The sequence below is a fragment of the Ammodytes marinus genome (assembly GCF_949987685.1).
Source record: "Ammodytes marinus genome assembly, chromosome: 16".
In the NCBI taxonomy this organism is placed as follows: domain Eukaryota; kingdom Metazoa; phylum Chordata; class Actinopteri; order Uranoscopiformes; family Ammodytidae; genus Ammodytes; species Ammodytes marinus.
Window position 1 is genome coordinate 10,750,912 of NC_137220.1, and position 16,189 is coordinate 10,767,100.

At 43.7% G+C, this 16,189-nt stretch overlaps 1 protein-coding gene across 1 annotated transcript; it reads left to right on the top strand.

Moving 5' to 3' along the window:
- Positions 1-3,949: 3,949 nt before the first annotated feature.
- stk17al (serine/threonine kinase 17a like) lies at positions 3,950-15,971 on the top strand. The gene is made up of 7 exons (XM_080043355.1): positions 3,950-4,285; positions 7,942-8,154; positions 11,725-11,869; positions 12,723-12,849; positions 12,953-13,001; positions 13,246-13,425; positions 14,183-15,971. Exons 1-7 carry the CDS (start codon positions 4,170-4,172, stop codon positions 14,481-14,483), a joined length of 1,131 nt encoding a protein of 376 aa, XP_079899481.1. The 5' UTR covers positions 3,950-4,169; the 3' UTR covers positions 14,484-15,971.
- Positions 15,972-16,189: the final 218 nt, after the last annotated feature.

Consider the following 16,189-nt stretch of genomic DNA (forward strand, 5'->3'; position numbering starts at 1 on the left):
ATCGTGTGAGAAAAAAAGCCTCACCTGTAGAACGGCCAAGCCCATAGGAAAGCAGCAGGAAACACATACCAACAATAACATTCCTAAAATGGTTATGAGCGCAGGTTTGTGCTTGTGTCCTTATATGAATATGAACTTGTTGTTGTCTTGTTTTGCTTTTATGTTTCTCTAAGGATTATATTTTAGTGTAGGCGGGCACACATTGGGGTTAAAAAAGTACAATTTATGTTGAGGTTAGGTTACACCATTTAAGTGTTTCATTACTTAAAACTGGGAAGCACATTTGAACTATTTACCAATACCTTTATTAAGTTAGAGTTGGCCTGCATTTTAAGGTTGACTGTAAACTAAACTGTACATCTAACTGTACGTGATTGCACTTTTATTACCTATGAATAATGTTTAAGAAATGAGAGGGGATAGGACCAGAAAATGTTTTACTTTTTCCTTCTCCATTTGGAATATGGACAATAGTATTTGCTTGACTTATTTGTTGCTTATGTGTTGCAGAGGATCCCATTTGTTTTTCTTTTTATTGCTCATAAGTTTTACTTTGTGTTCGTATTCTTTAAACATGTTCAATACATTTTCAAAAAAAAAGTGTAGGGATATTCCCTTCATAATAATAAAAAGACTGCTGTAAATTATGAGGGGATAAAGTGCACAGTAGTTTGATAAACTTGTGTTGACTGTTATGTCATATAATGTGAAATCATTATCATGATCTAATTAGGTAAAGTCCCAATAACGACTGTTGAATTTAACCCATAAGAACCCAGACCCATTTCTCCTTAAAGGAAAAATATGGCAGATATAACACAGACCAAGTGGACCACAAAGAACACATTTCTGAAGTTTTTTTTCAAATACTACCCCTTAATGTCAAAGATCTGTGATGTGACACATATGTCACATTGGGCGTTTATGGTAAATGTATTCCTTAATTGAGAATGAATCAACATGACAGTTTTTTCTGCTTAGTAACCCACATTTGCATTTTTATTTGCATTTCCACAACATATATCAATATTGTGACTTTAACAGTTCTGTTTAACAACAAATTATTTTGAAGATTTGTTTTATGGTATGGTAAATGGACTTATATAGCGCTTTATCTCCATTTTTCACAGACTCAAAGCGCTTTACATTGTTTTGTACACATTCACCCAATCACACACCGATAGCAGCAGCTACCACGCAGGGTAACTACTACTAAGCTAACTATCGGGAGCAATTTGGGGTTCAATGTCTTGCCCAGCGACACTTTGACATGTGGCGGGGAGACGGGGGATCGAACCTCCGACCCTGTAGCCTGGTGCTACCAGACCATTGTACTTCATATCATTTGTACAGAAGGTCTGGCAGTGCTGTAATTGGCAAACGTTCACTCATGGAGGCGGGTGTCTGTTAAAGTTTAAAACTATTGGATCTGCCCAGTGCCACTCTGGATTAGCCAACCAATCGCATAACGTTTGGTCGTCACGTGTGTCATGAGCCGGCTTCTGGCAACTGAAACTGGAGCGCGACTTTGACGTCATCGTTCTCAGCCACTCGCTCTGTTCGCTGATTGGACCGGCTGTCGAATCTCCGGCAAAACTGGGAAATGGGCTGTACATCCAGACTGACTACTGAAGGGAAAATAAAATTTGGCCGGAAGTAGGCGGGCGGGCGGAGCCAGGCTACCGACCCTGCACACCAGAGGCGAACTCCCTACCCACTTAGCCACTGCGCAAACTGAATAGAATCACATAACATTGCCTCATTGGAGCACCTCTCAACAAGCTACTGTTGTCATGGTCTGTCTTTGTCCTGTCTTGTTTTGGTGGTTACCTGTGTTTCCTGTTTTATTTTGGTATGTCTGTCTTGTTCCTTCCCATGTCCTGTCAAGTTTCCCTCTTGTTTGATTACTGCTCCCTCCCCTAATGTGTTGCACCTGTCCCTCGTTGTCTGCCCTGTCTTGTGTGTGTATATCCCTGTGTGTCTTTGTTCCCTGTCTGAGTATTGTACCTGTTGGTGAGTCTGTCCCTGTGTTCCATGTGCCTAGCCTTTTTGCGCCTCTTGGAGTTTTTGGAAGGAATAAATAGTCTTCTAGTGAAACTGTCTGCATCTGAGTCCTCCTTGCCTGCCTGTCTGCCACTCACCGTAACAGAATACTCAGACCAAGTATGGACCCAGCAAACAGATCTTTTGAGGTCGAGCTTGAGGAGGTAACATTAACCATTTCTTGCCTCAAGAAAGCCTGGGAGAAAGGCCCCACACTCGACCACCGAGAGGCAGCCTTGACACTGGCACACCGAGCTGTGGAGCTACAGCCTTGGCTTGGGGAGTCCCTACCAGAGTGGGCAAAGAGCTTTTTATACCCTCCTGAGTTTTGGTCTCCCAGCTGCCAGCACAAGCCCAAGCCTCTGCCCCCGGTCCACAGCTTCAAGCCTCTGCCCCCGGTCCCCAGCTTCAAGCCTCTGCCCCCGGTCCCCAGCTACAAGCCTTTGCCCCCGGTCCCCAGCTACAAGCCTTTGCCCCCGGTCCCCAGCTTCAAGCCTCTGCCTCTGGTGAGTTTGGATTGCCTTCCATTACCACAATGCTCTCCAGCTTCCGAGTCGACCTCGGCCTCCAGCAGCAAGCTCCAGTCGCTGGCTTCCAGCAGCAAGCTCCAGTCCCCGGCCTCCAGCAACCAGCATGCTAGCTACCAGCCCCAGCATGCTAGCTACCAGCTCCTGAAGGCGCTCAAGCAACCACACAAACACTGTCCAGTTCCTGAGCCCACTACACACTTTCTTGAGGGGACCCGCCCTCTAGGCCTGCCAGGGGAGGCCTGCTTTTCTCCAAGAAAATTGTTGTGTTTGGTTGTGGCACTTCATCTATCTACATCACTTGATTCACTAGAGTCTGAATCGCCACACCACTCCCTCTCCATTTCTTTTTTGTTGGGAGTGTAATCAGGGTCCTCTGGGTCTTCATCCGAGCAATTGTCGTCACAGCCTTCAAATTCACTTTCATCTCCCATGATGATCTCAAGTGCATTCTCAACAGTGTAGTGCTTATTCTCAGTCATACATAAGAAAAAATAAAACAATTAGCCTTCTACATTCAAATGGGACCAGCATAGGACAGTGAATTGTGTTTGTTTTATTTACAGATATGCAAAAATAGTTTTGTAATATATTTGATCAATAACATAATAATTTATCATTATTTTTTTATTATATATGTTCAAATGTACTTTGAATTGCACAAAAGAACATCTATTAATTAAAAATAATTGAAACAGCGTAACTAATTGAGCGGCTTATTACCATTCTTGTTATTGTGACAAATATGTCACATCAGAATTTCCAAGAATATTTTAAGGCTAAAACCCGATGTGACGTATACGTCACAGCGATATTTACCTAACTTGTTCTACATTAATTTATTCATGAAATATGGTCAGACTAAGTTAAATGTAATAAAGGACACCTTATTAACGCATTATAATTGTTAAATGGGTTTAAACTCACCTTTAGTAACAAAAAAAAAGATTTTTAAAATGAGCTGGGTCCTTCACTTGTGTGCACATGTCACAATGCAATTTTTGGGAAGTCACTTCCTGACATAGTCACATGACTGTCACATTACCACCACACCAGGACGTTGAGTATATGTCACTTGGGGACTTAATGAGTAAAAGTCAACAAAAAAGCTGTATATGGAAGATTGTAGGACATTCAAAGTGTGTGTTACGTGGGTGTCACCATGGGTCCTTATGGGTTAAACTATTGATGTGCAAGTCTGTGTGTCCCTGCACCCAATAAGCACCACTGCACTTGCCAGCTGTCTGGCACCTTGGGCTCTTCCTCCTTCGGCAAATCCATTGGCTTCTGTTGCTGAGCGTCAGCGCAAGGGGGCTGGCCCTCACGAGGAGTTTATTGTCAGGGATGTGTAGTAGCACTCACAACTAATTTAACGAACCGACAGTGTCACACTCCCGCTGGGCATCCTTCTCCTCTTGTTTGGGTAGGCGCTCACTGGATTATCCCCCGGTAGTTTGACTGACACACAGCTGCTCCTGGCTCTAATCGACTAGTTGTTGTTTTTTAACATGCGAGTTTGTACTTGAGCGGACCAGAAACGCGTCTTTTTTGTAGTGTTTTGCATTGGGAAGAGATTGTTTCACTTCACGTGCGGCTTCAATGCGAGATTCAGCAGCAACGATGAGCAAAAACGGGATGGTGACCAAAATCCTCACGAGGATTAGGTCTGACCCGTTCACCGCCAATTACGACCTGGTCGGCAAAGAACTGGGAAGGTGAGATTGTTTGTTTGTTGTTTGCACGAATACGTTCAAGAATGACGCCTATACTGATGATACCAAACCTGCTGTTTGTTGACTTTGTTCCGGGTGCTGGCGGAAAGGTATTAGCAACGATATCTTAGTAAACTTGTGTAAATCAGCTGCTAATCAAATAAGATATGCCCTCTGCAAGTGCACATGGGAAGCGTGTAAATTGAACGTTTCCAATCCCTCGGCGCATTCCATCCCGGGGTAAGGCGCAGATGGAGACGCGCTTTGGCACACCCGCAACGTTAAACGTTTCTGTGCGTCATAGGTGAATGTAAGGACTTTATCAACGTTAATTTAAAAATGAGCTGGACAGCTAGGAGTAATGTGAATATGCCAGAGTTTTGTTTGACGAGAAGGGAAATACATTTGCACTGTCCACACACTGTCTTTATATTCCTGCTGCCGTCTAAAAGTTGAAAGAGCTTTCCCTGGGTTTTGAAACTCCTACACAACCCGTGTTATTGTTTCAGTAGATGCCCACTTCACTTGTGTGGTCTAGTAAATAGATACTAGAGTATGTGGTGGTGACAATGTACATTTCCTAAAATGCAATGTGCTTAGTCAGATTCCACAATATTAAGTGGCCAAATATTCAACAAGGCTAATGAGTCAACAGCCGCAACAGTATATTGAAACAAACACATAGTGCCTCCTACAGCATATTTATATATGTATTTTTATTATTATTCAGTCAGTGGGGTATGCTCCGTTCTTCCATACCCATAGGAGTTTTCCCAGGAGGTGCAGCATGAAATATGGGATCTGCCATCAGCCACTTTTATTTGCCTGTCTTCAGCCATATGCATTTTGTGGGTCAAACTCGCTGATGAAGAGCACATTCCAATGGTATTTATTAAGCGGGGATTCCCCAGTGTGCCAGACATCAATGATTTTCCACAAAAAAAAGCATTTGGATTTAACACAACTCGACAGCTGTTTGCCTGCTGTTTGTGCCAATTCTGCATCAGCCTCCATGTCTCCGATTTTCACTGTCAGTATTAAGCTTGCTCCTCTGCAGTCAGAGTGTGCTGTGGACAGGGGCAGATAAAGAGTCAGTTGGTGGCAGCCAGTTTTTCCTTGTCGGACACCGCGGAACATCCTGGGACAGCAGCCAGGAGCCATGGGGGGGTGGGGGGGGGGGCTGCAGATGAATTGTAGGCAGCCCCTAAAGGCCTCTTCTCACCCTCATACCTCAACCCTACATCCTGAGATCAGGCCTCATAATCGCATTAAGTGCAGGAATGTGCATAGTGGTGCCATGCCAGCAGATCACTTATATATTCTGTACATGAGGTGGAAGGGATGTTGACCATATTATTAGGACTCGTACATGCCTGACAATTGATTAGTGGAAATCTACCACCAAATTCTTCTTTTAGCTCTCTTAAAGGAGCAACGTGGCTATATTTGCCTTATTTCTCAACATCAAGCTTTGCATTGTTATGTTGTCTTGTCTTGTGTTGGGGTCCCCTGCAGACCTGTGCATAAAGATGTGTTTTGCAGCCAACCTCGAAAACAGGAAGTGGAAGTCATGCTGTCTGTTAAACAGGCAAATGAGAGCTGTGAGGACTGTCATTTCTCATCGCACTTCAGACATGAGTCAGTGCCCCACTGAGGCAGACAAAAAGGCAGACTCCACAGGAAACCAAATTTCTCTATCAAATTATCACCATCTCCAGTGGCGGGGACTAGGACTTAGTTTAGTGTCTCACATTCAAGTTTATGAGTGATGAAAGACCATGCAGTTTCAGACAGATTCTACAGAGGATAACTTTGCAAATGCACTGTTTGAGAATGCTCTCTTGAGTTTATCTTGTAGAGCTAACCGTTTTAATGCAACGAGGGAATCATCAAATTCATTGTGTTTTAATAGTCTATGAAAAAAAAAGCCCTGCGATGTTATGTGTAACCAGCAGGATCTGTGCATCTGCCTGGTAACGCGTCACTCAGAGTGTAAATGACGTATAGCGGGTCTGGAAGATGGCCCTGTTTAGTAACCTCTGACCTGTTGTCAGCCCTTTGTAAAGACCTCCTGTTGCTCCTTTTGCGTGGCTGTCGGTCATTCCTTTTCACTCCATATGTAGTTCCCAGCCCACAGTGGAGCATGCTCTGAACTTGGCTAATTAAGGATGAAAAGGGCTCTGACGGAGTTTGCCTTTTCACTTCCAACACAATGAGTCGTCACCATTCTGTGGCTGTGACTGCAACAAAAAAAAACGTCAAAAGAGACGGGAATGGACCTCACAGCGCCCGGGTGCGGTAGCCAAAACACAACCCCGGCTCTGGCCAGAAGAACTGTTGCTGTTTTTGGTCTGCAGCACAGTGGGGCTCCGGGGGTTTTTTAGACTGTGTGGGAAAATGACTGGCACCATGCTGCTGCTGCTGACTGGACCTTTCCGACTTGGCCACTTCATTTAGATTCTGACCCGGTTCAGTCCTCTTTTCACGTCCCGCCTTTACTTTCCCTAAGCCTTCTGCTGGGTCTGTATTATTGAGTAGCTCATTGAGACACATTGACGTGGTAGTTGGAGGTATAGATGTTGAGGGTTGCATTGACCATTTTAGCATGCTGCACACACAGGCTCCAACCCGACTGTAACAGCAGGGATCCCCCTCTGCCTGGCCTATACACAGCCTTGGTCAGGTGGGTGGTCCTGGTCTGGGAGGGGGGGGGGGGGCTGCTGTGTTAGACGAATGGTCAGCTTTTGTGCGACTGTCAAAGGACAAGCCAGGCTCTCTGGTTTGAGCGTCTGGGCGGAGGTGTCAACACAATTCCATTTGTCCACGCGGCTGTCAGCTGTGAAGAAAGGGAAGTGAACAAGGCCCTCGTTATCGGGACGACTGGTTATTTTTTTTTGTAGGCGTGACACACAGAAGAGGCAATTCTGCACACTTCGGACATCCTGCCCACACCCAGAGTTGACCCCTAACACCCCCCCTATAAATTCATCAAATGTATATGCAGAAAAATGAATTGTAGTGATGAGCTTGTAAGAATGGATTCTATTTTTATTTACCGGTGACATCCAGCAATCAAGCTGTTGCATCTGTTTTGTTTTTGTTTAAACTGTAAATTGGCTTTAGCCTTATCAGGTCCCTGCCCACTATTCAGCGGCTCTTGCCAAAACTGTCAAGCCTTATCTGCCCCCTGTCAGACCCTCCTGAAGGCTAGGGGAAAATGAGTCAAAAAGTGGAAATCTCAACCAAACGACTAATGACTCCCTCTCAGCTCAGCATATCAGTGGTCAATACGCAGACTGCATTTTTCAAATAATGCCTCAAGCTTCTTATCTCTCCCAACTGTTCTTTGACCTTGCCTGCAGGGTTGTACTCGTGGCTGGGTTAGCTGGCCTATCATCCAAAACCTCTTGCACTGTAATCTAGGTTTCTAGTCATAGCAGTTAAAATGTCATGAGTATGTCCAGTAATGTTAAGCCTTTAATTTGCTGCAGTTTTAAGTGACCTAAATTGAATCCAGTGATTCAATTGGTTACTTGGACACAGAACAGAACCATTTCCAACCAAATGTATTTGAAAAAGCCAGTAATGTGGTTGTGATTATTCCGTCTCTTCACCAATCACTCTCTTGTCTCTCTCTCTCCCCCTCTTTTGTTTCCCAGGGGAAAGTTTGCGGTGGTAAAAAAGTGCATGGAGAAGGCAACGGGGAAGCAGTACGCTGCCAAGTTCCTGCGAAAGCGACGGAAGGGCGAGGACTGCCGAATGGACGTCTTGAACGAGATTGCCGTGCTGGAGTCCGCCAAGGCAAACCCCTATGTGGTGGCTCTGCATGAGGTCTACGAAACCAACAGCGAAATAATCCTCGTTCTAGAGTGGTAAGAAAATGCTGCCATTTTACAGAAATAATACAAAGTTCCTTAAAAGTTCACTGTTTTTTTTAACAGCCTTGGTTGTCCTTTTAAACTTTCCTCAATTGTTGGTTTGTGAGCAATGCAAAGTAAAACAGGGATAAAATGATTAGGCTGTCAGTCCATATGAGAAGAAAATCCTTTAATCATCACTTGCTAAAGAACTTTCCATCTTTCATACACAGTGAGAGATTTGAGGACACCAAATGGTGTGTAGAAAACCCCCTAACAGTCATTTAGCTCTACTTAATAAGCAACAATCCTTTTGAGTTGGAAAAACCTCACATCAGATATTTCACATATATACGTCATGTAACGTCCTGTATTTTGCATGACGAGGATGTCATTGCTTTGGCGTGTTCATGTGAATTGTCAGCTTTAAAATATCTCTCTTGATCTGTGAGAAAAACCCTTCCTAGCATTTGAGTTATGTGCTGGTTGACCATGGTACAGCTATGTGTCACTCAAGTCTTTCTCACCTCGTAAAAAAAAGAAAAAAACCACGCATGTGTGAAATGCATTGCCTTGCGCTACTGTGAGTTGTTATGCGAAACGCTGCCTTAGATGGAACATTTCTCTCTCTCTGTGGTTGCTCATCTTGTCGTTTCGACACCTCTATTTCTTGTTATGCTGAACGGCAGGAACTGTCACTTTAAATACCAACGTGACTAAACTTCTCTGCACACTGTGTGAACATAATAAGACTGTTGAGCTTCAAATAATTCAGTTAGTAACCAAAAGTGAAAACCTATACTGTTAAGTTCTCTAGATGGCATGTACTGTAGTCTTTCAACATGCAGGTGAATTGGCCTGCAGCTGTGGGTCAAGCAGCTCGTTCAGTGACCCAGCAATGTCATCCTGTCTGTCTGGCTCTGGTTTATTGTGGCTGGGTGTTAAATGACATGATGCCTATCCAGTTAGTGTATTCTGACCGCCCAATAACAGCCCCCTAATTTAGGATTTGGAAAAGACACTTAGCATCTTAATTAACCTTGCTCACTTCATCACAGGGGAGATAACACAGGGCAATTATACTTGAACCCCTGTTCCCAGTGACCCTGTTCCTGAACTGCTACACTAGTGTTCAGGCAGGAAGCCTTCTCCTGCCATGTCCTCGGAAGTCATCCCCATCCCAGACATGGAATGCCTCTGCCGAACAAAGGCCTCTCTGTGGGGAGGGTCATGTTTGACCTCTGACTGAAGTGTGAAAAGGGAAGTAGCACCACAGTTCACCCCTGCATGCCTGCAGAGAAAACATAGCAGGAGGTCAGTCGGCAATGGTCCACGGCTCCTCGTCCGCTGCCTTTATAGATTTGCATGGGGGATTCTTGTGCAATATTTCAGCACTTGAAAGAGTTGGGACTTTAAATGCCAATTCATGCTTTTGTCATTTAGTATCTATTGCACACTGTCGTAAAAGAAGTCTGCAGGATCACTAGCAGTGAGACCCTTAGCCGCTTACAAGCTGCATCCTCTGACCTCAATGTCAGTTTTTAAGAATTGCAAACCATTTTTCCATTTCCTGTGGGTTTAAATGTAAGCAGCAAGCATGGCCCCCAAAAAGTAGCACACCGCCACACTGGTATAAACTGTTTTGCGCAATGCACACGCACACACACACTTCTTGTAGCCACAACCACATCCTTGTGTTGTGTCTGAGAAATGGAAGCGAGAAGTTGAATTCTCGTCATCTTTGAAAGTGTAGCTGCAGTGTATGTCATTGCCACGAAAACTCCCGGCATAATGACTAGTTTGAGACATGGTCACTTTGATTGAAAATGGATATGCATTTTATATCCATTATCCAGGGAACCTAGTTTATCATGTGCAAAAGTGTATTGGAGTCAGTTAATTTCATTTGAAATATACTGGAGTTTAAGTAATGTTCAGCAAATTTGGCCAAAAAACAGATTAGTCTTATGGAAACATGATAATACGGGGCCGCGAAGGTGACGTCAATGAGCACCCAGCTTAATGGTCTGCCAGAAAGGGCTTTGACAAAATATCTTCTCCTGCCCAGCTTAAAGCAAGTTGAAATGGTTTACATCTTTTAAAATATATACAAATGTAAAATGCAAAAACCACAATAATCAGACTGTAGAGAAGTATCAGAACCTTTCCTAAGTGCTTGATCAGATTATGTACAGTCATTTTAACTCCTCTCGGGGCGTCTGCTTGACAGCTTAATGAAGATATTGAGAAACACGTTGTCAAGCCTTAAGCTGTTCAGACAGGTACAGTAATGGGTTCAAATTCAAGTTAATTTTCTATATTGCACCCAGTTGAGAGCTGATTCATTCTATTTCTCCACTGCTGTATGATGTCTTTGGGGGTTGTCAACTGGGATTGAGTATGTTTATGTAACAAGCAAGGTAGGATAGGTAGGTAGCAGGTCAAGTATTTGACAATGGGAGGAAAAAATGGACCAATGACAGATATCTTCAAAATCTCCCAAAACATGGGGTGCTATTTTCACAGCTGAAGATTGAAGTAAAAATGCAGAGCAGAGTCAGTCTCCTAATAGGGGATTGGGTGGTGCTGGTTATGTAACAGTCAGCCTAGGGATCACAAAGTTTTCCTCTGAAGATAAAAAGCATGTGTGCCAGCTAAATCCCCCACACATGGCTTTAGTTCTTGGGGTGAACCGTTGGCTTCAGGCATAGATCTGACGGAAGAGGCATCCAACGTAAATCCACCATGTCTCTCCACTTTCCTTCACTTTGTTACACAAGAGCAGCAAGACCAGGCAGGCACCTGAGTATTCCTTCCACATAAATGTGCTAAGTCACCAAGGAGAAGTTTAATTACCAAGATAGGCTAATCCCCTCACGCGATTTTGCTATAACTATGCAGGTTGAGGCTCATACAGTATCTAGTTTCAAGCTTGACACTACTACTCATCTGATACCTCCTCCAGGCTACTGTACAGCGTAAGATCTCTTTCTTTTAAGAAAGTGCTAAGGCTCTGATTAATTGGCCAGTGTTCGCTTCAGTTTCCCTCGTTTTTGAATTAGCAGGTCAACCTTGCAGTACATTAGGCTGTAAAAGACCTTATCTAAACATGCTTTCTGCTGATATGACCATTCTTATCTGCTGTTATATTCCTGAGAAGGGGAAGGTTCGTGCAGAGCCAGGGCTTCCTAAACACAAATTGATTCATGTTGGCTTCGCATGCATTGTGTCCATGTGGATGGACTCTGTGTCTCCAAGCCAAAGTACACTATTGAGGAGACTGGATGTTATATAATTCTTTTAAGAAAGTGGAAACGACTTTTGGTTTTTTTCACTGAAATTGTACTTATTGGATGGGTCAGACTTTGCTATTGCCAACTGTGCTGCCATTCAAATGGAGAGGAAGGGCGTATTTGTACAGTTTCAAGGAGCAAATTTATTATTACAAGTCAAAAAGAATAATCCAAAAATGAAACTAAGCCAAGCCAAACTCTTTCTGTATCCATGTGTGCATGCTCTTTTATTCTCCATCCTATACTTGTTTTGTTTTTTCTAAATTTTCCTTCCTGTTCTTTTTTCCCCCAGCGCCGCCGGTGGCGAAATCTTCGACCAATGTGTTGCCGATAACGACGATGCCTTCACGGAGAAAGACGTGATCCGGCTGGCCAAGCAGATCCTGACTGGGGTGGCCTTCCTGCATCGGAACAATGTGGTGCACCTGGATCTGAAAGTAAGTTCACTGCAATATTATGTGACAATATAGGACAGTCTATTCCCTCGAGTGGCAGACAGGGGGGGGGGGGGGGGTATGTTGTTATGCAACCACAACTCATTCAATAGTCTATGGCCTGACCCTGTTCCCACGAGGTAGAGGAACCTGACTGAACTATCATGTTTTCCTTTCAATGGGGTCTTGAGATAGGACATCACTCAGATTTTCTATCACCTACGCCTCTAACCAAGTATCTGCTTTTACATAAGAAGTGTTATTTGATTATTTTGAAGGTCAATAGGCCACTTTAAAAATTGCGTGTCTGGGGCTGCTCGTGGTGTAGTGGTTAGAGTGCCCCCAGTATTTAAACACTGTGAAGTGTTTTTAAAGAGCTGAATCTCCCTCACTCTTCAGTTGATATTGTTGTGTGAGAGACTGTAGTTGCCCTGGCCTGATAGTCGGCCTTGGCCTGTCTACTCCCTTTGTCTTTATCTCAGATGTTCAAACTCTGGCATCAAGCCAGTCCGAACCAGAACTAAGCACAGTTGTGTGTACACTACAGTGTTTGCACACATCAAAACACAGAGCCATACTCGTGTTTGGCAGGGATATTCTACCTGTTTACAGTCCCTTCTGATTGGCTTATAGGATGATCTCAGTTGAGCAGCTAGATGCCGACTTACCCAACCAAATCCTTTTGGGTACATTTACCTCTTGCTCTATGCTTTGACTCTTTCCACACGGACATGTTATCAAATGTCAGACCTCAGGCTCCTTGAAAAATCATAAGTCATTATGGAACACACGTCCTATCTTATCCATTTGTGCAGCCATTTAACTAATGATCTCAAATGTGTTTGTCCCTCTCCAGCCTCAGAACATCTTGCTGACCTGCGCCAGACCTCTGGGGGACATTCGTATTGTAGACTTTGGCTTGTCCAGACGCATGGACAACATCACAGAAGTCAGGGAGATCCTGGGTACTCCGGAGTATGTTGGTGAGTCCTGCTAAAAAGTAAATACCCAGAATCACCTGTCTTTTCAATTTGTGTTCTCAAATATCAGGACTAATTGGGGACATGTGTTTTTTTTCTGTTGCAGCACCAGAAATCCTCAACTATGAACCCATTAGCACCGCAACAGACATGTGGTAAGTTTGCTACTGTAGTTAATGACGCTATTTCCACTCATTTTAGTGGCTGCCACGCAGAACTCATTTGGTCTGTACATCTGGGAACAAAGACGCAGTCGGGACAGTGACTTCACCTCTTTCAGACTAGTCTAGACCTTTGACCACAAGATCATCTTTTTTTCGTGCCTTCAGTTAATGATTGACTAACTGTGGATAGCAGCCAAAATCATTAACCTCTGTTCTTCCTTTCTGTGGCCTCCAGGAGTATCGGGGTCCTGACATACGTCATGCTGACGGGCGAGTCTCCATTCCTCGGTGACAACAAGCAGGAGACATTCCTCAACATCTCCCAAGTCAACGTGGACTACTCTGAGGACACGTTTGAGGGCATCTCCTCCCTGGCTGTCGACTTCATCAAGTCCCTGTTGGTGAAAAACCCCAGGTGAGGTTTTGACAAGTAAAAATGCAGATATGATCAGATGTTCTGATTATGGCCTAGAACTAAAATGTGTCCATCCCGCATCACTTTGAGTTGATGTACACACACCAAGGATGTGAGTCAGGTTCACACCGGCACGGAAGTACATCCGCAATGCGTCTGAATGAGTGTATGTGGTAACAAGATTTGCGTCACTTAAGCGTCAAGTCATTTCCTTTTTCTCCAAATGGTGCTTGTATGCTTGAAAAGGGCCAGTATGTTCTTGTTTTGACTTTACACCATGGTAAACTATGTTTAAAAAAAGGAACTGTTGAACTAAAAGTTACATTTATCAGAAATATGCTTAAAAATCCACAAACCCCAATTATTATTGAGTGCTCCAATACTGAGCCCTTAACTTGTCACCACAATTTGTTGATGAGAAGTAGCAGCTGCAGCAGCAGCTTCTGTCTCACATCCAGGGCCGTGATCTGTCAGTACTGTTTAATTGCAGCAGATTGCTGTTAGCGTTGGAAAGAGTCTAAGATTCCTCAACGTTTGAGTAATGGGGTGGGAGATGTAGGGGGGTGTGCAATCTTGAGCGCAAAAAAATGTGCTATTTTTTTGTGGTTTTCCAATACCCAAACATTGAAAAAGAAACCAGAAACCAGAATGGTTATGAGTGAATCGGTAAGATCCAGGCAATCCACTCTATCGGTTATGTAAACTCTTTTGGAATTTCCATAGACTCATCCACCATTGTTTTTGTGTGTGTGTACAGGAAGAGAGCCACAGCAGAGGAAGGCCTCCAGCACCCCTGGCTGAACCCCCTGCTCCCCCATCCCCTCTCCCACCACGCTCACCTCCTGGCCCGGCCGGCCTCCTCCCTGGACGAGCCCGACACCAGCCAGTCAGAGTCTGAGCCCGAGAGCCCGGCGCCCTCCCCCGACCTGGACCTGATCGAGTCCTTCCTCCTGCGGCCGGCACAGGGCGAGTTGAAGAAGTCTGGTTGCGGCGCCTTCTCCTTCAGCGAGCCTCCCTTTCCCACACGACCAGAGATACAGCAGGAGCTCATCTGCTGAATGAACCTTTTCAGAGGTGGAAAGAGAGAGAGGGACTGGAACACATTCACCTTCAAACTTCCACGGAGCAGACACTGAAATCCAGTTGAGCCTGCTGCAGCTTCTTAGGTCTTTATCCGTTTGACTCAGGGCCATGCTATATGGATGCTGTATGCCCGCTGTATGGCTGCTGCTTCTACTGCTGTGATGTCTGCGAGGTGGGACTGTGTGTAGTTTGTTACCTCTGCACGTGCGTGTGTGTTGAATAATACACATAGCGCTACTCTGTGCTGATTTATGATGCATGGAAAGAATGTGAGAGGATGTGGGAGAAAAAGCACACACAAGGACTCTGTCGCAGGACTGCATGTCTGCCTTAAAAGTGACAGAACTGAAGTTGGGCTCAGCCTAATACAGACTGACCCCTGTATGCAATGCATACTGGTTTCTCTTTTTTCAGCCAATTAGCCTTGTGAACTGGGTTTCAGAAGAGAGGCAGCCCTCCCGCTTCCTTGGGAAATGACTTCACTCACCGTGCGCTCTCAACAAAACCAGTTATGCTTCAGCAGACCCAGACATACCTTCTGTGATGAGTTTTGTTGAAGGAAGTAAAAGGGTTTGGACAGATGGTTCTGCTTAGCAAAAGAATGAGAGAAAAAGGACAGCACCTACGCTGAGACTAGATGTTAACTGTTCTACTGTGTCTTATGTTTATTTATGTTTGTTTGTTTGTACCACTTCTTCCCCTTTTTTAAATATACAAAGTCACATCAATGTCTGAGTTTAAAGATGGAAATGGTAGCATTATTTTTTTAAGGACAATCTTTAGCACTTTTTTCATTTTATTTGACTTCCATCGTATCGTAGGGAACCAAAGGCACATCAAGCACAGTCAGCTGTCACACAATGTACTGTTCATATTTACCATTTTCCACCACCCACCGTTTTGGTCACATTGCCTTTCTTTTCCACAAAGTGCCACTTTTTCAACCTCACTTCTGTGTTTAATATTACAAATGTACTTTGTTTGTCTGTTTTGTTTGGTATTGCACAAGTTGCACATGTACTTTGTATTTGACTGCAAGGTTGTCACATGTTTTCATGCCCTTCACATATTGGGAAAACATCAGTCATGGAATGATTAGGATTGTAATAGATGAACAATGACGTGGTCAACTGAAGGGCCCAGATTTGTATAAATGTTTGCCTTCACATGCTCGGGAGCAGAGAAATTGGGAAGAATATCTCATAAAAGTACTGAAATGTATATTGTGTGTTAGTATTAAGATTAATCTAAGAAGATTGATGTGTTTTCTTGTTTTGTTTTTTACCTGTGTAAGAATGTTAACATCATTATATCATGTCTTATTTTGTATGTTAACTTTTACTTATTCCTGTTGTCTTCTGCTCATGAATTTCAGGCAGGTTTGCACTTGTCCATGTGGACGTCATGTTAAAATGAATAAATGTTGTTGGCATGCATTGCAAAATGTAACAAAGTAAAAAAAACTTGGATCAAACTTTTTTCGTATGTGTGATTGTTTTTACAGCAACAATAGCAATGAAATGTACCATTTGGCCCCATGTAGTTAGTCAGATTATCAATTTCAAATTGTGTTTTAAGGGTTCAGTGATATCGAAACTACGAGTGAGTAAAACAATTATGATTCTAGATTTGGGAATCTTATTATTCAACCAAACTCAGGCTAGTTTCTCATTAACATAAT

Bases quoted from the DNA above. Each gene is read 5' to 3' on its own strand.
- stk17al (XM_080043355.1), top strand. From the start codon at position 4,170: ATGCGAGATTCAGCAGCAACGATGAGCAAAAACGGGATGGTGACCAAA. The intron at 11,870-12,722 runs GTAAGTTCACTG...GTCCCTCTCCAG, and splicing joins TGGTGCACCTGGATCTGAAA to CCTCAGAACATCTTGCTGAC. The intron at 13,002-13,245 runs GTAAGTTTGCTA...TGTGGCCTCCAG, and splicing joins AGCACCGCAACAGACATGTG to GAGTATCGGGGTCCTGACAT.